General features: G+C 35.2%; 2 protein-coding genes across 6 annotated transcripts; both read right to left on the bottom strand.

The window, feature by feature from the left end:
* Positions 1 to 760: 760 nt before the first annotated feature.
* On the bottom strand, positions 761 to 4,573 carry LOC107823213 (uncharacterized). 5 transcript variants are annotated; one of them, XM_016649814.2, is made up of 5 exons: positions 4,526 to 4,573; positions 2,713 to 2,810; positions 1,998 to 2,560; positions 1,793 to 1,816; positions 761 to 1,174 (listed from the first exon to the last, which is right to left on the bottom strand). In XM_016649814.2, exons 3-5 carry the CDS (start codon positions 2,227 to 2,229, stop codon positions 1,101 to 1,103), a joined length of 330 nt encoding a protein of 109 aa, XP_016505300.2. In that variant the 5' UTR covers positions 2,230 to 2,560; positions 2,713 to 2,810; positions 4,526 to 4,573; the 3' UTR covers positions 761 to 1,100. The 5 variants fall into 5 exon arrangements, 1 of the variants encoding a protein (XP_016505300.2); XR_012701406.1 differs by lacking the exon at positions 1,793 to 1,816 and having other exon boundaries at positions 1,975 to 2,560; XR_012701407.1 differs by having other exon boundaries at positions 1,793 to 2,560; positions 2,713 to 2,804.
* A 9,670-nt stretch (positions 4,574 to 14,243) lies between these two features.
* Positions 14,244 to 18,991, bottom strand: LOC107812818 (equilibrative nucleotide transporter 3-like). Its single transcript, XM_016637989.2, has 10 exons — positions 18,661 to 18,991; positions 18,352 to 18,436; positions 18,119 to 18,223; positions 17,868 to 18,023; positions 17,651 to 17,794; positions 17,450 to 17,555; positions 17,126 to 17,301; positions 16,119 to 16,279; positions 15,452 to 15,710; positions 14,244 to 15,370 (listed from the first exon to the last, which is right to left on the bottom strand). Exons 2-10 carry the CDS (start codon positions 18,397 to 18,399, stop codon positions 15,260 to 15,262), a joined length of 1,266 nt encoding a protein of 421 aa, XP_016493475.1. The 5' UTR covers positions 18,400 to 18,436; positions 18,661 to 18,991; the 3' UTR covers positions 14,244 to 15,259.
* Between the last annotated feature and the right edge of the window lie 7,562 nt (positions 18,992 to 26,553).

Raw genomic sequence — 26,553 nt, 5'->3', positions numbered from 1 at the left:
TGTCAACATTCCATCGGCCACCATACTGAATTAAAATTGGTAAATTTGTCATTGAAGTAGCTGAAATTAGGTCAAAACTCACTAATTCCTTGATTTTGATTGTAGTTCGTAGTTCCTTCATCAAAGCTGTATCTACAGAGAAATCGCGAAAGGAAATTGTTGCTTCTACAGTGAAATTGATCGATTTTTGAGTGAAACTATTTTGGGCCATGATTTACAGAATGTATGTCTCTGTGAAATTGATACGCTTGAAAAACAGGGAAGGAAGGAAGATCTTTAGCGTGATTCTCGAATGGAAGAATCCTTCCTTGCGTGTCTCTAATTTTCGGCTAATTTTGGTAAGTGTATAATTTTGGGCTAATTTTGGTAAATGTCTAATTTTGGGCTAGAGGTTGGTAAGTTTGAATTTAAATAGGCTATTTCCGTACTTTTCCCCATAGCTATTTTTGCAAAACTTAAAAAGTGCCTCAAATGGTCCTCTTTGTGGTCCAGAAGCATAAGCTAGACACTAGATCAAACAACGGGTAACTTGAAACCACCATAGTACATACCAATTACTCCTACCTGAGATGAGGAACAACTGTAGAATCCAGCAAAGTTTCATCAATAGAGAATAGTAACAAAGCTTTTTCTACAGAATTGCTAATTGGTGTAACAAATAATTGAAACTTTAAATTAACGGATTTTCATTTTGAAACTTTAACCAGACCATCTTACGAGCTATAGAACATACATGGTAGAAAATGAACCAAGAAAGAAATTGCAAATTAGCATAAGTCAACATACTAGTGATTTTAATCTGTAATCAAGATATAATCAATGACGTTTCAGTTGTCTGGTTTTCAGGAGATGGAGGCTTTTATTTACAACAGCAGTAGGCTGATAAGTCAATCCACAATTCCCCTACCCCTTCCAACAGCAATTGATATGATAATGTTTTGCATTTTTCAGCCAAAAGCAAAGATCACTGCCACGACAAAACTCAAGTATTTATATATCGTCTAATGCAAATACTGATCTGCTGCCACTACTAATACTGATGAACTTGAACATCTCATACATCAAAAGACAGCACCAGCCCCTGGTTTGAGAATCATAATCTAGGCAGACAGCAGTGCACCATATTGATAATTTTTAAAGAGACAACATCCACTGCTCCATGTACTTCTTGCCTCTGCAAGTGAAAAAGGAATTAGACAAGAAGGAAACTATAATCATATTTGCATATCCATTACACAGTCTACACAGGAAAGCTTAAAGATTATATACATATCTATCTTGAAGAATCATTATAAGTCTGCCAGTTTTTAGACGAATAGTTAAAGATATCTGATGTCTAGACACTTAACGCTTAACGGGAGGAGGAGGTAGGAAAATAAGGTAGATCACAGAAAGGGAGTCCATGTCGAGCTCAGCATACAGGTGTTTCCTTGGTCACAGTTACTCTTCAATAGGACATACTCATAATCTGTGAAGCATATTTTAAAATAATGAAAAAGAAGAATAACCAGACAACTAAAGAAAGTAATGGGCAGGAGTTGACTACCAATCCGCATGAAGATAATTTCAAGAGTCAAGAAAGAAAACGGATGCCAAAAAGAAAGCAGCCGCGGAGACATATATATACCCTAGGTATTGGCGATGTTCATGTTGACATGCTGTGAGAAAAAAGAAATTTAGTTTGATGAGAGTATTTATACTACTTAGTCCCGATGTTGCAAATAGAAAATGGTATCTAACATTGCCATTGAATAGGAAATCTTATGCGCCAGAGAAGAAAAATCTAACATACCATCAAGTGACGAGGAATCCTGTCCTGTAATTGAAAAATCAAAGGATGGTTAGACTTGTTAATGAACTGCATTTTAGTAAAGATCTATAATTTTACTAGATCATGCTTTAACATGCACCAAAATAGACTTTGAATACATTTAGTAAAAGTGTGAAACATTTTTTGTACATTATGTAAAAGACTCATAGAAAAAGAAAATACTCACCATAGTAATAGTTGAAATATGACATGACCAGCACAACAGGAATGTAGATACCTCCGAGCACCCAAGACAAATTGATCAACTTATAATAATGTTTCTCAAAGTCAGAAAAATCTATAGCATCAGAAATATTCTTAGCTCTGTCAATAAAAAAATCCATGCTCATGACAAGACCTTCACTGTTATCCACAACATTAGCTGCTAGCCATCTTTTCCTGTTCTGTTCCAATTCCATTAGAATTGTTGCGTCTTTGCGTCTTCTCTCACCTTTTTATATCTTTCTGTAAAACCCTCGATGAACGCGTTCATTAGTGTAATCCTTGATTTTGCCATGCCGACGAGAATGAATGTTCCGGCCAAAAATAAACACATCAATAGAATAGAGATGGCAAAGGCAGTAGCAGTTGGTATTTTGATGGTTAGGTAGATGCTAATTCCTCCCATGAATGCAAAAAGAAAGAGGATATTGTTGGACAGTTCAGATATGACCTTGTCAGCTCGTCTTTCTAAATCATTTTTCTCCCTTAGTATTGTGCTGTTCCTCTGTTCCACCTCTAACAACATCACTACATTTGTACACAATGAGCATAAAGGGACTATCAAATAAAAAAAAGGAGAGAAAAAAACAAAAGAAGCAAGCAACTTGAGAGAATTAAATTTCAGTATATCATAATCTAGAAATGCAATATTTATTATCTGCACAAGTCTAAATCAATACCTTGGCGGCTTTCAATATCATCATTAGTTATATCATCTGTTCCAGCCATGAGGATACCAACACCTTGAAGTCTTCAGATATCATCAATTTCTCTATCTCTTGTTCCAGCCAAAAAAAATAATATGCAAATTTGGTTAAACAACATACTCAAACACTGAAATCAACTCCCCAAACCCGAGTAGCAACCCAAAGACAAACTATGACAAGCCAAATAGAGGAAGTTCCACCACAAGGCGAGAAACATATGTTTGTATAATGTAACTTTTCCAGCTTTACAGATGAATGATAAATGTACATTCTTTTTCATGTATAACGAAAACAAAATGATGTTCTTACTGAATAAACATAAAAGTGCATAAAATTTAAGCAGTGTACGGTAGGGATTCATTCCAGAAGATAAATAAATGAGGTTGTCTAAAACCTCTCAAGGCACCCATGGCCTCAGTGCTATGAAATTCACATAAACACGGCTCTCTAAAACATCTGACAAGAGTACATTTTCCTTACCAGGTGTAATATCTTCATCTCTCTTAACTATCACCAGAAAGACTGACTAAATTAAAGAAAAAAAGTATATGGAAGAATCTTGAATCTTACTCATATCAATAGTTGCTTCAAAATATAATGTATACACTTAAGAGCCAGTATCATTAGCTACCAACCAGCTGTATATTTGCGATGGATAATAGCTGCAATGCTTTGGATGAATTGGTAATATGAGAAACATCTTTTGAACTGTCAAGCAGATACCCGAATTAACTTATTGAGCTTAAATGCTTGGTCTTGTCACTTGCATATAACCTGGTGACTATATTTCAGAGGATGGGCAGGTAGCATATGTCGCTTTCCCGTGCCTGTCTTGGTCATTAAACACTACGGTCGCAATGAGGAACTTGTGCAGGAATAGTAGGGAAGAAAACACAACGCAAGCATGATGAATTTGACATGTGAAATGCACAAAATCTATAGTGTCCTCATAAGAATAATACCACATAGCTAGTAGAAGTAGTAGAGTCAAACACATAAAGTGTCCTCATAAGAATAATACCACATAGCTAGTAGAAGTAGTAGAGTCAAACACATAAAGTGTGTAGACACAAATAAAAGACCACAAGAACAAGAAGTGTTGTCAAAGACTCGCTTGCGGCACGTTTAGGTCCTCAAGGTAGGGGCAAAATAGACTTAGCACTTTAGTTCAGGCACCAAGACATTTTAAGGTTTGTGTCTCATCACCCATGAGGTTTGCCATGAAGAGGGCAACACTAAACATAACTATTTCACTTAATTACTATTATTTAGTCCTTTGTCCATATATACATTTTTTTTTATGTTTACAGTTATTATTCTTAAATTTGATAACTATTTTTAAGTTTTCTCTTCAACTGCGTAATTCTTCATTAAAACTCGCACTATATTTGTGTTTTGCACTTAAAGCTCCAACAATCCTCAACACTTTTTATCGTTTTTATGGATTTTTGCCTTCCATAACAACACTGAGAACAAGTCATCAGAAAGAGGAACAGAAATCCTAATAATTATTAATGGTGAAAATACTAGAAAGAAAACGTTATACACACTCATCCAACTGATATGAAAGGATAGAAGATATATTAATAAGATTCCATCACATTCACCAAATGCTAAAAGCTGAAAGCATTGATGACCTAGCAGAGCTTAGTTTTCCAGCATTATTTCCAATTAACAACAAGATTAAGAAACAAATACATGAACTGGTGGAGAAAAACAAAGAAACTTAAAAGAAAAGTAAAGACAATGTAGTCATTAGCGAGCACAGAGATGAGTTGTGACTCACAGAGCAGAGACGAAGAGAGAGACGAGCTAGGGGTCGCACTTCACACTGAGCTGTGAATCACACCCCAATTTATTTTTGTACTCAATTTTGAGAAAATGACAAAAATGGACCCTTAAGTTTGTGGTAGATTTAACATAGGCCCTTAAGTATACCCTGAGTAGTTTTGGTCCTTTTTAAGTTTATAAAAAATGAGTACTTTTGGTGTCCGTCTATATTTAACAAATCCTGGTTCTTGTTATAAATATAACTCAAAATAACAATATCGAACAAGAAAAAACAAGCTAAGAGATATAGAAAGAAAGAGAGGAAGAGAGATTCTTATTTCTTCTTCAATTGTATGTTTTTCCTATCTATTACAAGGCTTTTATATAGGCATAAAAAGTGAATAAAAATATGTCATTGAATATGTCATTAAGCATAGAAATATGTCATTGAATATGTCATTAAGCATTTGAGAAGATCATGGAGGAAGAGTAGACATTCAACATAATTTGATTTCTCTTATAACACTCCTCTTGGGTGTCCATAGATAATGTGCCTCGCTAAAACCTTATTAGGACAAAATCCTATTGAAAAAAAAAATCATAGTGAAGGAAAAGGAGTACACATATTTAGAAATACGCCTTATGGTTGCCTCATTAAAAACCTTGCAAGGAAAACCCAGCGGGACAAAACCTTGTAAGGAAAAAAGAGTACAACACGTATTAACTCCCCCTGATGAGAGCATAAATTCACATCCTTGAACTTTCGCATCCCAATCTTGTACACTAGTTTCTTGAAGGTTGACGTCGGTAGAGATTTGGTGAACAAATCAGCCATATTATCACTTGAACGGATCTGTTGCACATTGATATTACCATTCTTTTGAAGATCATGTGTGTAAAATAACTTTGATGAAATGTGCTTTGTCCTATCCCCTTTTATGAATCCTCCTTTCAATTGGGCTATGCATACTGCATTGTCTTCATACAAAATTGTGGGTAATTTATCACACTTCAAACCACACTTGTCTCGAATAAGGTGTATTATAGACCTCAACCATACACATTCTCGACTTGCTTCATGAATAGCAATTATCTCAGCATGATTAGATGAAGTAGCCACTATTGATTGCTTAGTCGATCGCCAAGATATGGCAGTGCCTCCATATGTAAACACATAGCCTGTTTGAGATCGAGCCTTGTATGGGTCAGATAAATACCCAGCATCAGCATAACCAACAAGATCGGGACTGCAATCATTGCCATAAAATAACCCCATATCAATAGTCCCTTTTAGATACCGCAATATGTGTTTGATTTCATTCCAATGTCTCATTGTAGGAGCAGAGCTATATCTTGCTAAGACATTAACTGAAAAAGTTATGTCAGGCCTTGTAGTGTTAGCAAGATACATAAGTGCACCAATTGCACTAAGATATGGTACTTTAGGACCAAGAAGTTCTTCATTCTTTTCTTGAGGTCGGAACGGGTCCTTATTCACATCAAGTGATCGAACAATCATCGGAGTACTTAATGGATGTGCTTCATCCATGTAAAACTGTTTCAATACCTTTTCTATGTAGGCAAATTGATGAACAAAAGTCCCGTTTGCCAAATGTTCAATTTCCAAACCAAGACATGATTTTTGTTTTTTCGAGATCTTTCATCTCAAATTCCTTCTTTAAATAATCAATTGCCTTTTGGAGTTCTGTAGGAGTTCCAATAAGGTTTATGTCATCAACATATACAGCAAGTACAACAAACTCTGATGTTGTTTTCTTTATAAAAATACATGGACAAATGGTATCATTTATATAACCTTCCTTTAATAAATACTCATTAAGGCGGTTATACCACATTCTACCTGATTGCTTTAGACCATACAAAGATCTTTGCAGTTTGATTGAAAACATTTCCTGGGACTTCGAATTATGTGCATCAGGCATTTTAAATCCCCGGAGAATTTTCATGTATATCTCATTATCAAGTGAGCCGTAAAGGTAGGCTGTAACCACATCCACTAAATGCATGTCAAGCTTTTCATGGACATCAAAACTAATGAGATAACGGAACGTTATAGCATCCATAACAGGAGAATATGTCTCTTCATAATCGATACCAGGCCTTTGTGTAAATCCTTGTGCAACAAGGCGTGCCTTATATCTTTGTACCTCATTTTTCTCATTCCTTTTACGTACAAAAACCCATTTATAGCCAACAGGCTTAACACCATTTGGTGTTTGGACTACAGACCCAAAAACTTCACGTTTCGCAAGTGAAGTTAATTCTGCCTGGATAGCATCTTCCCATTTTGGCCAATCATTTCTCTGTCTACATTCATCAACAAATTTTGGTTCAAGATCCTCATCTTGTTGCATTATTTCAATAGCGACATTATAAGCAAAAACGTTATCGAAAACAATATTATTTCGGTTCCATCTTTTTCCCGTTAAGACATAACTTATTGAGATCTCTTCATTCTTATCATTTTCAGGTACCTAAACCTCCCTTGAGGTTTTATCATTTGTTATGTCTTTGTGCTCTTCTTGAGTCACTACCTCCGTATTATGATCAATTTGATCATTTGCTCATTTTCTTTTTCGAGGATTTTTATCCTTAGAACCGATAGGTCTACCACGTTTCAAGCGTGGTTTAAAATTATTTCCTTTAATTAATTATCCTACCGGGATATCCACTCGAATTGGAGCATTAGCGGCTGGAATATGTAACTTAGTCACCCTTGGTAGGTCAGTGAATGCATCTGGCAGTTGATTTGTAATATTTTGCAAATGAATTATCTTTTGAACCTCTTGTTCACATTGATTTGTTCGAGGATCTAAATGAGATATTAATAATATATTCCAATCTATCTCCTTTTCTCAGCTGCTTATTTTCTCCCCCTAATATTGGGTATACTGATTCATCAAAATGACAATCAGAAAATCTTGCTGTAAATAAATCTCCAGTCATAGGCTCCAGATATTTTATAATAGAAGGAGATTTATACCCAACATATACTCCCAACCTTCTTTGGGGACCCATCTTTGTGCGTTGTGGTAGAGCAATTGGAACATATATCGCACAACCAAAGATTCTAAGATGAGAAATATTTGGCTCCTGACCAAAAGCCAATTGCAATGTGGAGACTTTATATTAACTTGTGGGCCTTATCCGCACAAGTGCTGCTGTATGTAAAATAGCATGACCCCATATTGAAATAGGAAGTTTTGTTCTCATAAGCATTGGTCTAGCAATTAATTGGAGGCGTTTGATCAATGATTCCGCTAGACCATTTTTATGTATGGACATGAGCAACCGGATGCTCAATTGTTATCCCAGTTGATATACAATAATCATTAAAGGCTTGGGATGTAAACTCACCAGCATTATCAAGACGAATTGTCTTAATTGCATAATCTGAAAATTGTGCTCTTAGCTTTATTATTTGAGCCAACAATCTCGCAAGTGCCATATTGCGAGTTGATAGTAAGCACACATGTGACCATCTTATAGATGCATCTACCAAAACCATATAATATCTGAATGGTCCACGTGGAGGGTGAATGAGCCCACATATATCACCCTGTATACGTTCCAGAAATATAGGAGATTCCATCCTAACTTTAATAGCTAATGGTCTAATAATTAATTTGCCTTGAGAACATGCAGCACAAGAGAATTCTTTAAATTGAAGAATCTTATGGTTCTTCATTGAATGTCTATGTGAATTCTCAATTATTTTACGCATCATAGTAGAACCAGGATGACCAAACCGGTCATGCCAAATAATAAAATTATCTTGATTAGTAAACTTTTCATTTACTATGGCATACGTTTCAATCTTGCTAATACTTATGTAGTATAAGCCGGAGGAAAGAGCAGGTAATATTTCAAGCACATATTTCTTACCAGACATTATTGTAGTAATATAAAGATATTCAATCTTTTCCTCATTTGTAGTCTCAATATGGTAGCCATTTTGGCGAATATCTTTGAAACTTAATAAGTTTCTTTGAGATTTATTACAATATAGTGCTTCATCAATAGCCAAATTTGTTCCTCCTGGTAGTAATAAATTGGCTCTTCCAGAACCTTCAATTAATTTTGTACTATCGGATATTTATTAACATTGACTTCTTTCATTACCAAATAAGAGAAATATCTCTTATCTCTTAAAATAGTGTGTGTTGTAGCACTATCCAGAAGACATATATCATCTTTATTAATCTTGAGTCCAACTGAAGACCGGAAAATTTTCATATTCTTCATAAAAAAAATCAAAAAGTACATTATAAGAAATACGAAAGACAAACAAAATATATATTAAGAAATAAATTAGGAATGTAGAAACTAGCAACACATGATACATTAGGAAAATACACTTAAGAAAAATAAATTAGTTGCAAACATAACAAAATGACAACTTTTATTATAGCTTCATTTCCAGTAAGATGATTAGTTCTTCAGTCAATATCCTCAAAGAAGTCTCCAGCTTCTAAATGAGTAATATTTGCCAGGCCTCCAAAATCATCATCTTTATATGCAAGATGTGCCTCAGAATCATATTTGTTTGAGGGACCTGCTTCATCATCATTATTTTGAAAGGTCAAGTGTGCCTCCACATTATTTTCTTTCTTTCTAAGGGAGGCTTGATAAAGTTTGACAAAATAATCTGGCGTATGACAAATGCATGCCCAATGACCTTTCATACCACATTGGTGACACATACTAATTTTACCTTTTGAAGGATTAATTTGAGAACTCTTATTGTTCTCCTGTTTACTTCCACCATAATGACGATAATTGTTTCGTCCCCTGCCACGTCCACGTCTACGACTATGTCCACGACCACGGTAATTATTTTATTTTCTTTCAGACTTAGCATATGCTGCTATAACATTCACTTCCGGGAATGGTGCTGACCTAGTAGGTCGGGTTTCATAATTTTTCATTAATAGAGTATTATTCTGCTCTGCCACAAGTAGGCATGTGATTAACTCAGAATATTTCTTAAAACCCTTTTCACGGTATTACTGTTGTAGCACCACATTTAAAGCGTGAAAAGTAGAAAATATTTTTTCTAATAAGTCCTCATGTGTGATAGTGTCTTCACATAATTTTAATAGAGAACTTACTTTAAAGATAGCCGAATTATACTCACTTACGGTTTTAAAGTCTTGCAACCTTAAATGTATCCATTCATACCGAGCTTTCGGTAATACCGTAAGTTTTAGGTGGTCATATCGATCCTTCAAATTAATCCATAACTCAAGTGAATCTTTTACAGTTAAATATTCAGTTTTTAACCCTTCATGTAGATGATGACGAAGGAAAATCATGGCCTTCGCTTTATCCTGATTTGATGCTTTATTTTCTTGTATAATAGTATTTCCAAGACCTTTAGCGTCAAGGTGAATTTTAGCATCAAGGACCCATGATAAATAATTCTTTCCGGTAATGTCTAGTGCCACAAATTCAAATTTTGACAAGTTTGACATATTGAAACTAATCACAAAAGTAAATGGGTTAGAACAAATAAAAATAATTTTCAATGAAAATATACTTGTAGAAATAAATCAGACAACTAATTAAGAAGTTGATCACTTCAAACATGTAGTATAAAAAGTAACATATAATATATATGTCAAATAAACAAGAATTATGGAGTATATGAATAAACACAAAGAGATATATTTAGTATGGTAAAAGAAAAGCAATTTATTATAAACGTGGATTTGAGGAATAACCATATACGGTGATAAGAGTGAATGTATTCAAATATTACTTTTCACCAATTGTAAAGTAATTTAAACTAGTATGTACAATAATTACTTTGTCACCTTGGTTATCACTATTTTATTTTTGTAGAATGTCTTGAAGATAAGTTTTGCTCTACGCAAGTCCACACATATTTATTAAATTATTTTTTGTTAGTTTAACGCACTTAAGATCTATATCTTATATTTTCTTTAACAATAAGCAAGGTAAGATAACTTCAGTAACATGATCAACTAAAATAAATGCTTAACAATATATGAATTTGTTAATAAATAGCATATTGGTGCATATATATTACCATAAACTATAAGAATATATAGTGATATACCTGAAGGAGAATCGAACACAATTAGGATCTGATTGTAAAAATGAAGGTGACAATCGTGCTGATAACGTGTTATAAATATAACTCAAAATAACAATATCGAATAAGGAAAAACAAGCTAAGAGATATAGAGAGAAAAAGAGGAAGAAAGATTCTTATTTCTTCTTCAATTGTATGTTTTTTCTATCTATTACAAGGCCTTTATATAGGCATAAAAAGTGAATAAAAATATGTCATTGAATATGTCATTAAGCATAGAAATATATCATTGAATATGTCATTAAGCATTTAAGAAGATCATGGAGGAAGAGTAGACATCCAACATAATTTGATTTCTCTTATAACAGTTCTTAAATTTAACAGGAGTTATAAGCAAATAAATATTTAACGTGAACTACATTTGAAGGAACATTTTTTTCAGTTTCTCCAATCTTTGGTCTATGTCTAGTGTTTAGTGCAATTCTTTGAGGTGTAATTTTTTTTTAAAATCTATTTCTCGTGTCTATTAAAAATTTTAGAATTGTAATTTCAGGGGTTTGACAAGAGTTTAATGAAAATTTGGTTAAATATTTATTTCATAATTTTTGTTAAATCTAATAACTACAGTTTATTAAACATTTGATTCAAGGAGCTACTTTTATTATTTTCTTTTTGTTCTCACTCTGTAGGCACCAATCTCCGTCAATTGGTTAGCAATAAGCCAGATGCAAATGAGCGAAGTAAACGAATTACTTTGTTTTTGGGACCCCTATTTAAAAAATAGCCGAAGTTCGCAAATTTTTAAAGTTTAGCCGCATTAGACTCAAATTCAGACCGTAATATGGAAGTTGAAAACGCAAGTCTCAGAAAAGTACTTTGTATTTTACGGAAATCACTTGTGTAGCTTACTCCGAGTAGGTGACTTGTCACCTTAAAGAAGTTGTATTATGATAGAATTGTTTTTGGTTAATGAAATACTTCTAGAAAATATGTAGTAGGAATCTTTTATGGCATAAGAATTTTCTTTTTGGAAACGGATTCTCACTATTAGTTTGGTTTCTTGATTAGTTGGACTATTGTGCTACTAATGTACCCTAACGATCAAGCAGGGTGGCCTCACCCTAGAGCAAGTGGGGCCCTTGCTTTAGGCCCCAAAAATTTAAAGGCCCCAAAATTACTAGTATTCTTTATATATAGTAGTATATTATTTATATAATTATTTTTTATTATTGATAAATTTATTTCTTTATTGTCATATTAATTTTTAATAACTCGATTTCTTCCTCTAATTAATATAACTAAAATAGTTTTCTATCAATCTTATTTTACTTTTTTACTTAATTATATTTCTCTATTCATTAGTTGGTCACGTAACTATATCTAATAATCTAACTTATTATTTATTTTTCTTACATAAATTATACTCTCTCTGTCTCAATTTATATGAAAGTGTTTGACTGGACATGGAGTTTATGAAATAAAGGAAGGCTTTTGAAACTTGTAATCTTAAATAAATCATAGAAATTTGTAGGCTAGAAATCATCTCATTAATGGTAAAAAAAAAATCTAAAGTTGAATTGTTACCAAATATAGAAAGGGACTTACTAAAAAAAAGGAGTCACTTAAGTTGGGACGAAGGAAGTATGTTTTCTGGGTTCTCCCATTTCAGTTGTGATGCAATCAACGTTAAATTCATTTAATTTTCTGTACTTTATAAAATTAAGTTCTCATTTTTTTTAATTCCACATTCTCACTTGTCTAATTTTTAAAAAAACGATGTTCATTAAATAATATATATATATATATATATATATATATATATATATATATATATATAAAGCTTCTTATTAAGGCTTTGCTTTAGGCCTCGGATGATGTTGGGCCGCGCCTGCTATCAAGGTTGATATTTCTCATTGAAGAAGTGTGTGCGTTCAAAGTTTAGCAATGCAAAGAGAGCATAGTTTCGACCAGCTCATTGTTTTCTGGAAGAGTTAGTTGAAATTCCATAGGTTTGTGCTTCATGATCTTTTCACCTTTGAGTCATAGTGATTTTCTACATAAAAAAAAATCGTGTGTTCTTTAATTTTATGGACTTTACTTTCTTACCGTTCAGTTAACTGTTAGGAATCCTAGTGAACCAGATTTAATGTAATAGTTCCTATAATTTGAGCAAACTTTAGGTAAATTTAAGTTGAAGGAAAAATTTGTAACGGTCATTTCACCTTCCCTCATATGTCGTGTGAGTGCATGAAACAACAAAGGAAAAATTATTTTATCTATACTATATTAAAAGCACAAAGCTCATATCGAAATGTCGTTCGCCTTTTTTACCCTTAGTAATTATATTTTAGTTGGATATAATTGTACTTGCCATCACTAATAATTTTTATTGGGGAAAAAAACCAAAATTGCCGTGTATTACCATTATTTAGGGTTTTCTTGGTTTAAAATTAGGATTGTTTACTGCTGTATTCTTTGCGTTTTTCTTTGTTTTGATTCTTTACGCATGGCTTTCCTTTAGGATTTAGAATTCTTTATTATCAATGTTACCTATGTTACAGTGTGTCTCTTACGCTGCGTTTTTCCTTTGTTTAGGTTTAGGATTTACTTTAAGTTTCTAGAATATGTATACAAGGGTTTGCTTTGGTGTATTTAATCATAGTAGTATTTTTCACCTTTCTAATGTATTCTACAATATTTATTTTATTGATACTTAAAAGGGAAAGATATAGGATATCATTTCTTACTAAATAAACCAGAACAATATGCGATTCACTCTATAATTGCAGAACCGCCAAAAATAAGTACTGGCCCTTTCAGTCTTTCAACTACTAATAGTTAAACAATTTCAAGTAGAGTATGTATCGTCCTGATAATGGCTCACAAATCGCATTCTCGAAGTGTTTTTTGATCTTGGTTAAATTCTTACCAATTTTGGGGAAAATTCAAAAGAAGGTTTACACTTTACACCAACGTTAAAATAGAAATCTTTTTTTGATTGTCATTACTCTTTCGGGAAATAAGCTCGTAAAAATTGCATTGGGCACCCCCTTTTAACTTATACCCGTTTTATTTTTTCGTTTGCATCCGTACGTACTCATTTTTTTTTTGTTAAAAGCGTTTTAAAAAGACGATTTTGTCCTTCAAGACTATTGACAAAACTGTATACTGCAGGACAACTCTTCAACATGTTTTGGCATGAAGTTTTAGCAAATAAACTAAACAACCTAAGCATGTTTAGTATGAAATTTTAGCAAATGAACTAAATAACTTCAGCATGCATTAGCAAAAACTCATTAGAAAATTACATATTGCAAGACAAAAACTTAAGCATGTTTAGTCTGAAGTTTTCGCAAATGAACTAAATAACTTCAGCATGTTTAGTCTGAAATTTTAGCAAATGAACTAAATAACTTAAGCATGTTTAGTCTTAAATTTTAGCAAATGAACTAAATAACTTCAGCATGCATTAAAAAAAACTCATTAGAAAATTACATATTGCAAGATAAAAACTTAAGCATGTTTAGTATGATGTTTTCAAAAATAAACTAAATAACTTCAGCATGTTTAAACTGAAGTTTTAGCAAATGAACTAAATAATTTCAGCATGTTTAGTCTGAAGTTTTAGCAAATGAACTAAATAACTTCAGCATGTTTAGACTGAAGTTTTGGATAAAACTCATAACAAAACTGTTGACTGCAGGATAAATAACTTCAGCATGCATTAGCATGAAGTTTTAGCTTCAATGTAAAACAACTTCAACTGCTACTGTAATTGGCTGAAGTTTTACACCATCTTGCATGCTAATGAATAACCCCCGGTACTGTAAAACAACGTCATCTCCAAATGTTAGCATGCTGCTACGTTTATCAGGGCTTGTTTTACGGTATGCTAATGCGAATGAGGTCATCTCCAAAGTAACATGCTAATGCTAATACTATTAGGGGTAAAATTGTCATATTATTACAGATTTTTTGTCAACTGGCTACCAAATCAATAATTTTTAAAAATAAGGTACAGATTAAAATGTGGTACAAATATAGGATACGGCTGCAAATCACCCAATAAGCTCCAACAACTACGTATTCTCACTTACAATCTAGGATCCTTATACATGAAAATAATCATTTCGGTCATTATGGACTCTATTATGAATTTCTGAACATATTTTCTATAGTGCCATCTTATCTCTTCCTTGTCCGGGTTCTAGTTATGAAAGAAGGGATCGAAAAGAAAAAAAAAATGAAAATCTAAATATTGAAAAAATCATTGGTCAGATAATATTTTTTCTAGTAGCATACACGACAAAACGTCCGGAATATACATCCTACTGCGGGCTTCAATGGTAGCTCGTCTATGTAAAAAATTTCAATTGTAAAACAATGAAAATAACTGAACAAAAATTAGTTGACTATACATGCAACTGGTTGGTTCTTAGAAGTCCAATTATTTTGCAATGCAGAGGCTCAGGTAATCTCCACAAAGTAGTTTAGTCATCACATATGGGAAATAATTTCATCATTCCCTATACTCCACTAATTGTTCCTAAAAGCTGAAACCTGATATGAAGAAAGGAAAGAAATGCAGATTTCAAAGCCAGAAGTATACGATCATTTCCACTAAATAACAATGTTAGCTATTGTTCTGTCAAACCATACCATCTTGAGTCCTCAAAATTTCCCGTTACCAATAATCCACAACCAATCTAAAGAAACACCAGAAAATATTCCACATAGTAGAAATAGCACTAGTATGTTGCCCAATGCATTTTGCTCAGGCCCCTACAAAAATCAAATTCCAGCAAGTGTTAAAATTTTAGGAAAGGACATCTCTATATTCGGCAGAAGAAGAACTTTACCAACCTTGTATCCTTGAGGAGCAACTGTCATGACACAAACAGTGAGATAACCATTTGTGAGTCCCAAGAAGGATACGAGAAATATCATCCAGCCTTGATCGCCATATTTTGCTGTGAAGTAGAAACAAGGGATAAGCAAGAAACGAGAGAGTGTCGCGATCATCAGGCCCTTTCGTGATTTAAGCTTGATTTTCTCGATCAATGGAATGTATCTTGCTATCAAATCCCAAACATTGTACATTGCTATCAAAACTAGAGCATACCTGTAATAAAACATTTTTTAAGAAAAACATATTATATCAGTAATTCATATATAAAAGACATTTTTCATATTAATATGCAGTTAAAGCAACTTAGTTTCTATCAAGCCTAGCATGTCTTATCTTCTTTGGGTGAGAACTCCAAGATATCAAGTTGACTCTGCACATGCTCAAGATAATATGGAACTGTGTGCCATTTGAATTTCAATTTGATACTGTAAATTATCACACGGAGTTCCAGAATGCTACTTCTACAGATTGGAACATTCTATATTTTTCATTTTAATACTTTATCCAATGTCTTAAAAAATGACTACTATTGATGTAGACCATTCAACCTGATAGTTGAAAAAGAAGTTAATGAGGTATTGCTAATTATTATAGCAAAGATTTCTTGGCATGTACACTTACCATGAGCCCAATTTGTGGGTACCAGTATTCTCATATAAGAATCCGGGGAAAATTGATAAAGTGAGGACATATATCAAGTATAAGTCCAATGCATAATCAATGTTCTGGAAAAATAATTGTTTGGTACTCAGACGTTGTAATTGCTTAGCATCATCACCGGCCTGTAGAGTTGAATGAAACATATCAAATATTATGATCATGAAAATCACTTACAACCACTACTAGAAAATTGGTAAAATTCGTCCAAAAAAACAAAACAGACCGAAATCGGTCAGAAATTAAGTAAATTGATCGCAAAAGTCAAAGAAAATATTTCTCACAACGGAAATAGTGGCCCCACGGCAAAAAAATAAAAATTCTGACCGATTTCGGTCGGAAATTGGTCAATATTTGACCAAGACCTGGTCATACTTGTATATAATATACAAAAATAATTTTTTATCAAAAGTTTTCAAAATTTCCGACCGATTTCGGTCGGAAATTGGGAAATACTCTTGTCCCAGCTTTTCCATCTTATAAGTTGAGCTTTGATGCATAGAGTCCAACAGTTGTGGACTAAAAAAAAAAGCAAATATAGGAAGGGTTGTAGTTAGTGCTTAGTACTAAGATTTAATATTCTATATTTAGAATTAAAATTCAACAAAATAATAATAATAATAATATATACTAGTACTAATTAGTAATATAGTAATAAGATATAATATTGTGGTGCTATGATATCTCGAGCTGGGGAGTATACATGCGATACAAAAAAATATATATCAGGAAGATTTCTAAAATTATTATATATTTAAAATTCCTACCGATTTCGGTTGGTATTTTGAAAATTAAATTAAAAAAATTTAATTAATTTGACTATCAGTTAACGCATTGAAATTTCCGACAGCGGTCGGAAATCGATCGTTTATTTCTCAATTTCCGACCGATTTCGGTCGGTTTTCCCGGACGAAATTAGCCAGTTTTTTAGTAGTGAACAATTTTTAGTTTGAGGAAAAAAAGTTGTTTACCTTTTCGATTGGTTGAGTTTGGATGCCTGCAGCAGCTAAGTCTGCTGCAACAGTTGTTGATCCTTCTCCAGCTGCCTTTGTGCGATAGTGCTTCACAATTGGTAGCTTAGGGAAGATGAATGCATATAGAAGGATGCATAGAAATTCAAAGAATGTGGAGATGGCAAGAAACAACACTGCAAAATCATGAATTCTACGTAAGTTTCTCACAGGGGCAAACTCAACACAGTATATCATGATACATCAATTTACATGGGATTGAAAGTAAACCGAGTATAGTGTTATTCTATTTAACTTTCCAACAACGAGATCAGAATTACGTACTAACTCCTTTTCGTAGACCGTTGCTACTGTTTTCAAAAGCTGCTTTGGTCAGTAGCCTTAAACAAGAGGTGAGAGCTCCAGATGCAGCAAGACCAGCTAAAAATGACTGCATAATTCATTAGAGTCGCAATACAAACTTAATTCAGGATTTCATGTAGCAATTAAAGTAGAAGAAAGTTAAAAAATGTTACTGCAACTTACTTGGATGAACTCAGGGCACATGAAAGATAAATCTCCAACCATTCCACCTTGAACATGAGCATCTGCAACTCCAAATGTACCTACTATAGCACATACAGCAATGTAATTTCCAAGTCCACCTTTACCAGACGTCGCCAAATCCAGCTGGACAGAAGTGAAAACACAGATTATGGAAAGAGTGAGCGGAAAAAATGACAGCATAAAAAGCAGAACATACCACTATGAGTGAAAATGTGCTTAAGGTGAAAAGAGTATATCCAGCTAAGTTGCGCATTCTTGTATCAACTTTTGCCTCATTATATGCAAGAAGTGCCATTGTTCCAAGTGCAAACGGCTGATAGACTAGGGTGAGAACCCTTGAAGGATGATAATTCTTCAAATACATAGACAAAATAAAACCAGTCAGTAGACATTCAAAAATTCAAAAAATCCAGGTGATTTGTTTGCATCATTTCAACTTAGACTCACTGGATACAGTGCATAGTAGTAATCACCAATGCTCAGCAGACTATTCCAAGCAACAAGTGAACCAAGTCCCAGAATCCAACAAACAAGCATACCCATAAATTTCCCCTGAAAAATTCACATACATTTATATCTCAACTACACCATATTTTAAAGTAACTCTACCACTTTTACCATAACAATTAACAACCACAACACGATATATAAAGTAACAGAAATGACAGTCTGAAACAAACCTCAAGCCTAGTGGGATTTGGACTTCTGCTTGAAATAGCAGTAGTCATGGCTGCTTCTTTGTTGATCAAATTCCAACACCAAATACTGCAATTGCACAAACTATCATACATCAATCTTTGATAGTATAATTCAGTGTAAACAGAAATCTCACAATGAATTTGAAATTCATTAAAAAAGCAATAACAAGGTGTGGAAAAGACCTTATATCAACTGGTTAGGATGAAGAAGACTGAAATAGTAAAAGTAAAAGAGTTCATATATAGATGAACATACATTGAAATAATAACTAATACTAGTAGGACAGAAACCTTATCAAGTGACAATAAAAAATAAGCTTCCTTTTGTTGCAAAGGTATGGAGTCTCTGTTGACTGCAAAAATGTAAAAGGATGTGAATGGAAGATTTTCTGATTCTTTTATGAATTTTTTGGGAATCTCTAGGGCCAATTATGGTTTACTCATCAGAAGTGATAATTGTAGAGGAAGTTGTGGAGTAGAAAAACCTTATAAAGCGGCTTGGTGGTAGGGGAATTTGGTTGGTATCGGGAGTCGTATATTTATGCATTTATGGAAATCCATACTATATTTAATGGCAAAATCCATGCAATAATAGTCGGAATATAACTAATGTAGGTTTTGTCTGCTCACTTTGATGATAAATTATTGAAGGTTATTATTAACCCTCCACTTATAGAAAACCATTTAATTATGATCAAACAGAACTTTACGTAATAGGTATGAAGTGTTGCGTACTCTACCAGTCAACTTGTGTAATAATTAGGTGGGGATTTGATTCGGGAGTCTTAACTAGAATGATATCAACGGTTATTTTCTACGATTCAATTGATGTTACTCTATGAATTTTAATGAAAAGCGAACTGGCAATATTCATTGTGTAAATATAATAAGCTCCTAGAAAATAAAGGAAGCGTTGATGGTGCAATAAATAAAAGAATAGCTCGAACTTAGTGACATTCGAACGAGTGCCGACTTATTTGGGTTACCTTCTTCTCCCAAACTCTTTAATAAAGAAGGGTGGGGGGTTTGGGGGGGGGGGTGGGGGTGGAAGAATGCATAGCAGATTTCCAAAACGAGTAAAACTCTAATGAAAGCCGAAAATCATTTTATCTGCGGAAGGAGGGCAAAGGAGTGGTCAGAACAAAAAGTTTAATTCATATGTGGGTTTCCATTGAAGAAAAGCTATATGTTTTTGTGTCTATTAAAGTATGTGTTAACGGAACACAATGTAAAGTTAAATTAATCGAACAGGTGAGTTTAGAATATTATTGTATAGGGTGAAATATGCTATGTTAAATAATTGCATAAGAGAGTGACACGTGGAGCCGGAGGCAGAGGGTAACTAAAATCGAAGACAACTGTTTCATTTGTTACCGGAAAGAATGATGGTCATAAAGATGCAATAAATACCTGACACCCGTAGCATTTAATGAAGAATATTTTATATCATTTAGTTCACTGTCCGTTATAAAGAATTTGTCATTTATGTTCACTGTTACATATTCTTCAATGACCCTCAATCCCTCATAATGGACATTAAAGAAGGGCATGATCCTAGGACATTGTTCCCTATGTGCAACTATAAATAATGAGCTATGTTATCATTGTAAATGACACGAATTTTATGTCAAACTGAAGCTATAATCTATTCAAAGCTTTATACAACTTTACCTACTTACTTTTTGATTTCATTACTATTGTGCCCGGAAGCCTTGCTCCGGAATTACTGTTTCTGCTATTTCGTCTTCATTTCAAGGCTAAGTATTGCATATTTCTTTAATTCTTGTATTATTTCAGGATCGAATTAATTCACTTATCTAGAAATCACATATAAATTTAACTCTATCATTTTACTGGTAAAAAATTATATAATTAAATATAAAACCAAAAGGTCATGCTCATCGGCGTATAGCTGTGGAAGAGAATCCAAGTAGAAGATACAAGCGAGAAAATGATGGTCAACTTCTAAATTACGTTGTCACTACTTTTGCCAGATTTTATTGAAATACCATTCGGTGGATGGAAATCTTGGAACACTTCTTTTGGCTTGGTTGGCTCCATCCATTACGAATTGTCAATTTTGTAATCATCTTTTTTCCTAGCTTATTTTGTCAAATTCAGGGAAGAGTTGGGTACATGGGAGACATGGAGAGTAGAGACTTTGGTAGATTTTAGTACGATTGCGCATAAGGCCGTACATAATTTGGTAAATACTGAAATAAAAATTATAATTTTTTTATATTTCGATTTCAGTATGATATTTGGTACGATATTTTTTATATAAGCATTTAAAAAAATATTGGTATTTGATATGCCATTTGGTGTTTATAGAAAAATACCAAAGCCTAAAATTTCAGCATGAAAGCTTCTTGATCTAGCTGGTTAAAAGTTAAAACATTGTTGCTTTTCAAAAATAAATAAATAATTTTATTTAGTATTTTTTAGTGTATTACTCCTTCCGATTCACAATAAGTGACCATTTTACCTTTGGCACACTCATGAAGGAAATACGAACTTCTAGAGAAAAAGAAATATTAACTAAATTAACCTTAAATAATTATTACCTTGACACATTCGAATATGTAAATAAGGGCAAATTTTGCAAAAATAAAATTAATTCCTTCTTGATTATGTAAATGAATACTTATTTTGGATAAAATTAAAAATATAAAATAGCCAGTTATTGTTGACCGGAGGAAGTAACAAACTAGAGGACTGTCGCAAACCTTTTTGTTTTCGTTTTGTTACTAGTTTACTCTCCTCATATGTTATGGAGCAGTAAATCAAATCTCCAACTTGAGGTGGATGTGCTGTGTCGAGTGTCGACTAAACTTCCTTATTATCTCATCCACACTGTGCCATATAAAAGACGTTTTTCCCTCTTCAATTAATCTATTACACTTGTATACGGGTAGAACCGAGCTCTATGCTTGATTGAGGCATCTGGAACAATAGGTCAAGGCTCGACACCTGCGTAAGAGATCGAAGTTACAAATATGACTGAGCTCGATATTGAGGATTGAAGTTCGAATAAGATCATCTGATTTGCCCTCGAATTTATTAGGGTACGACCGACCCCGCTTCTAACGACCTAGAAGAAAAGATTTGTCAACTCACACGACAAGTATCCGTGATTCTCGCCAGTGACCAATCATTATGGCGAAAATTACGGGATTAAGTCAAAAAGGGAGCCAACGGTCTACATAATTTCCTATAAAATAATATCTTAAAGGTTTCATATCCCTGTATATATAAAAAGGGAATGGACTAAATTAGGGGACACATTGTAACATACTTAAAAGATGGAGTCAATTAGGGGACACATTGTAACATACTTAAAAGAACAACATACTATCTTTTTTCAGCTTTGTTCATATTATTCTGGCTTCAATAATATCACATCTAAATTCGAAGAAAATTAACCTTGGGAGGCTTAAGTTGTTCAATCTGCATGGTTTGTATTTATTTTTCTACTTATTCTTTCATATTAAATCTGATTTCTCGCTTTGTATCAAATTAGATCACGTATCCTTAAAACCACGTATAAATTTGATTGTTATCCGATTTTTTGGGTAAACAGTTTGGCGCCCACCGTGGGGGCCAAGGATAATAGTGGTTATTTGATACAAATCTTCGTAACACATACTACTTTACACTTGCTCTTTGAAGTATCTTTGATCTCAAGCTGAAAATGACAAACTCTCAACTGGCACCTCTACATATCGACAACGAGGCTGGCCATCAAGGTGAGAATAACAACATGGTGCCCACTAATACAGGGCCACCCACTGATGTCGTTGGGATTCAGACTGCAGATCCAATCGATGTAAATTCACATGTGGACATTGACGCGAACTTGCGGACCGACCCTAAAAATAGCATATGTGGTGAAGCCCGATCTGCAGCTCGAAACACACAGAACATTGAAGAAGACGGGATTAGTCTACGCATGATCTTTGAAATGCTACAAGCTCAACAAGTGGCGATAGCTCAGTTGCAAAGACAAACCCAGGCACCAAGCATGGTTGAACCCGATCCACCCCAAGAAGTCACCCGCAGAACGGAATTGGACGTGGTAAGTTTGAATGAACAAGAATCAGGGACTAACCCCGAAATTATAAAAATGCTCGAGGAGCTGACAAAGCGGATAGAGTCAGGGAAAAAGAGGATCGAAGCGAACGATAAAAGGGTCGAAACTTATAATTCCAGGGTAGATCAAATCCCAGGAGCGCCCCCGATATTGAAGGGACTGGATTCCAAGAAGTTCGTACAAAAATCTTTTCCCCCAAGCGCGACCCCAACACCGATCCCAAAGAAATTTTGTATGCCCAAAATACCTAAGTACAATGGAACGACCGATCTGAACGATCATGTAACCTCTTATACATGTGCCATCAAAGGGAACGACTTAGAAGACGACGAAATCGAATCTGTTTTGCTGGAAACATTTGGGGAGACCCTGCTGAAGGGAACCAAGATATGGTATCACGACTTACCTTCTAATTCTATTTACTCATTTGCTATGCTTGTATACTCTTTCGTAAAAGCACATGCCGATGCCATCAAGGTCAAAACCAGAAAATCAGACATTTTCAAACTCAAATAGAAGGAGAACGAGATGCTCAGAGAGTTTGTGTCACGTTTTCAAATGGAACGAATGGATCTGCCGTCGGTCGCTGACAATTGGGCTGCTCAGGATTTCAGTCAGGGAATCAATACTAGAATCTCGGTGGCTTCGTAACAATTAAATCAAATCCTGATAGAATACCCAGCCGTTACATGGACCGATGTACACAATTGGCATCAATCAAAAATTAAAGTCGAAGATGATCAACTCGAGGCACCTTCGAAGTTTATATAACCCGTCAGGACTCTCGATAGACCAAGAGGGACATCGATTATGAACCAGGATCAAACGGGGATCAATATCGGTCCTATAATGGAGATCGAAGGAGCAGTGGGTCGGGGTGGAACCCCGTGGGGAACGACAGGAGAAGTGATCGAGGTCGAAGAAATCGGGGGCTCATGACCAAAAATGGCTTCGACAGGACCATCGGGCCTAAAGAAGCACCAAGGCTATCTAAGTACAACTTTAATGTCGATGCTGCCACCATCTTATCCGCTATAGGGCGTATCAGTGATACCAAATGGCCTTGACCTCTACAATCCGATCCAGCTCAAAGGGATTCAAATATCATGGCACTCACGATCATAGAACGAAATATTGTTGACAGTTAAGGGAAGAAGTAGACCGTTTATTCAACAATGGACACCTTCGAGAATTTTGAGCGATCGAGCCAAGAACCACTTTAGAAACAGGGATTCTAACAAACCGACAGGACAAGAAGATATCGAACCTCGACACGTCATAAATATGATCATCGGTGGAGTCGACATCCCACAAGGGCCAATGTTGAAATGCACTAGAATCTCCGTCACCAGGGAGAAACAAACTCGAGACTACATACCTGAATGAGCCTTATCCTTCAGCGACGAGGACGCAAAAGGGATCATACAAACTCACAATGATGCACTGGTAATATCTGTACTCGTAAATAAAACTAGAATCAAATGTATGTTAATTGATTTGAGTAGCTCAGCCAACATTATTCAATCGAAGGCCGTAGAACAACTCGGTCTACAGGACATGATCGTGCCAATAGTCCGAGTCCTAAACGGATTCAACATGGCATGTGAAACCACCAAAGGGTAGATAACGTTACCGGTCAACACCGCCGAAATCGTACGGGAGACCAAGGTTTATGTAATCGAAGGGGATATGAGGTACAACACCCTTCTCGGAAGGCCATGGATCAACCATATGAGAGTAGTACCCTCAACTCTTCACTAAGTGTTAAAATTCCCAGTCCCAGGGGGGATCAAGACAATATACGGGGAACAACCAGCCGCTAAAGAGATGTTTGCTATCGAAGAAGTAATTATGATATCAACGCTCACAACACCAAAGGAACCAAATTCTGGCACCGATCCAAAAGCCAAATAGCAATTATCGATTCCGGTGATGATTCGATTAGATAAGCAAAAGACTTACGAAGACAATGATTACGGGGTTCCTCGATCTTTTATAATCCCCGACGATTCTGACGCAACCAAATCAACAGTCGAAGAGCTGGAGCAGGTTGTATTAATAGAGCATTTGCCCGATCGGAAAGTATACCTGGGCACGGAATTAACTCCCGAGCTCAGAAAAAAATTTATTCAATTTCTTATAGTTAACATAGATTGTTTTTCTTGGTCTTATCTTGATATGACAGGGATCCCACCAGAAATAACCACTCACAGACTAAGCATGGACCCGGAAATTAGTTCGGTGAAGCAGAAGAGGAGGCCCCAGTCCGAGGTCAAACATGCTTTCATCAAGGACGAGGAATCTAAACTCCTAAAAATAGGGTCCATTCGAGAGGTTAAATACCCGAATTGGTTCCCCAAAGACTCTTTTCATTTGCCCAACATCGATCGTATGATCGATGCCATGGCCGTCCACGAGATCCTCAATTTTCTCGATGCCTATTTCGGATACAACCAAATACGGATGGGCCCGGGTGATCAGGAAAAAAACCTCCTTCATCAATAGAAATGACACATACTGTTATAATGTAATGTCGTTTGGATTAAAAAAAATCGGTACCACATACCAATTCCTAGTAAATCGGATGTTCGAAGAACAAATAGGAAAATCGATGAAAGTTTACATTGATGATATGTTGATTAAATCCCTGCGAGCAGAGGAACATTTAAAATATTTGCAAGAAACATTCAGTATATTGAAGAAGTACAACATGAAGCTGAATCCGAAAAAATGCGCGTTTGGAATCGGGTCAGATAAATTTCTCGGATTCATGGTATCCAATCGGGGAATCGAAATCAACCCCGATAAAATCAAAGTTATTGAAGATATCATGGTAGTGGACCACGTGAAGGTCGTGCAAAGGCTAACCGGGCGCATTTCCGCCCTGGGGCGATTCATCTCGAGGTCCTCCGATAAGAGTCATCAATCTTTCTCGTTGTTGAAGAAGAAAAATAACTTCTCATGGACCCTGGAATGTCAACAAGCTCTAGAGGATCTCAAAAGATACTTATCGAGCCCATCGGTGCTTCACACACTAAAGACAGACGAACAACTATACTTGTATTTGGCAATATGATATATAACGGTAAGTGGAGTCCTAGTCTGGGAAGAACGAGGTACGCAATTTTTGATTTATTATGTTGGCTGGACCTTGGGTGAGGCCGAAACTAGATACCCCCACCTGAAAATATTGGCGCTCGCTTTGCTATGTGCCATGAGGAAGCTAAAATCATACTTCCAATGTCACCCCATATGTATCGTAACTACTTACCCGTTAAGGAACGTTATGTATAAACCCGAACTCTCGGGCCGATTGGCCAAATGGGTCGTAGAAGTAAGTGGGTACGATATTGAATATCAACCTTGGACCGCTAATAAGTCCCAAATATTGGCATATTTTGTGGACGATTTTACACCGGCCCTGATACCCGAGGTCGAAAGAGAGTTATTGATTAACTTAGGGACACCTTTGGGAATCTGGACCCTCTTTACAGACGGGTCCTGGAATGCCAAAGGGTCCGGACTTGGTATCGTACTAAAGCCATCAACAGGTAATATAATTAGACAATCTATTAAGACTGTGAAATTGACTAATAACGAGGCCGAATATGAGGCCATGATTGGAGGCCTTGAGTTAGCCAAAAGCTTGGGAGCATAGGTGATCGAAGCCAAGTGCGACTCCCTTCTTGTGGTAAACCAAGTTAACGAAATATTTGAGGTCAGAGAAGAGCGAATGCAGAGATACTTAGACAAGTTACATGTGACGTTACATCAGTTCAAAGAGTGGACTTTGCAACATATACCTCGGGATCAAAACAGCGAAGCCGATGCCCTCGCTAACTTGGGATCGTCGGTCGAGGAAGACGAGGTTAAATCAGGAGAGGTCGTACAACTTATGAGATCGGTAGTGGAAGAAGGTCATGCCGAAATCAACTCGACGAGCCTAACTTGGGACTGGAGGAACAAATACGTAGAATATATCAGGACCGAAAAACTACCCTCGGGCCCAAAAGAATCGAGGGCTCTGCGTATCAAGGCAGCCCGGTTTAGTTTATCCGAGGATGGAACCTTAGTCAGAAGAAAGTTTTATGGAC

Source organism: Nicotiana tabacum, chromosome 17 (genome assembly GCF_000715075.1).
Source record: "Nicotiana tabacum cultivar K326 chromosome 17, ASM71507v2, whole genome shotgun sequence".
NCBI lineage: Eukaryota > Viridiplantae > Streptophyta > Magnoliopsida > Solanales > Solanaceae > Nicotiana > Nicotiana tabacum.
This window is presented reverse-complemented; position numbering and strand designations above follow the sequence as displayed.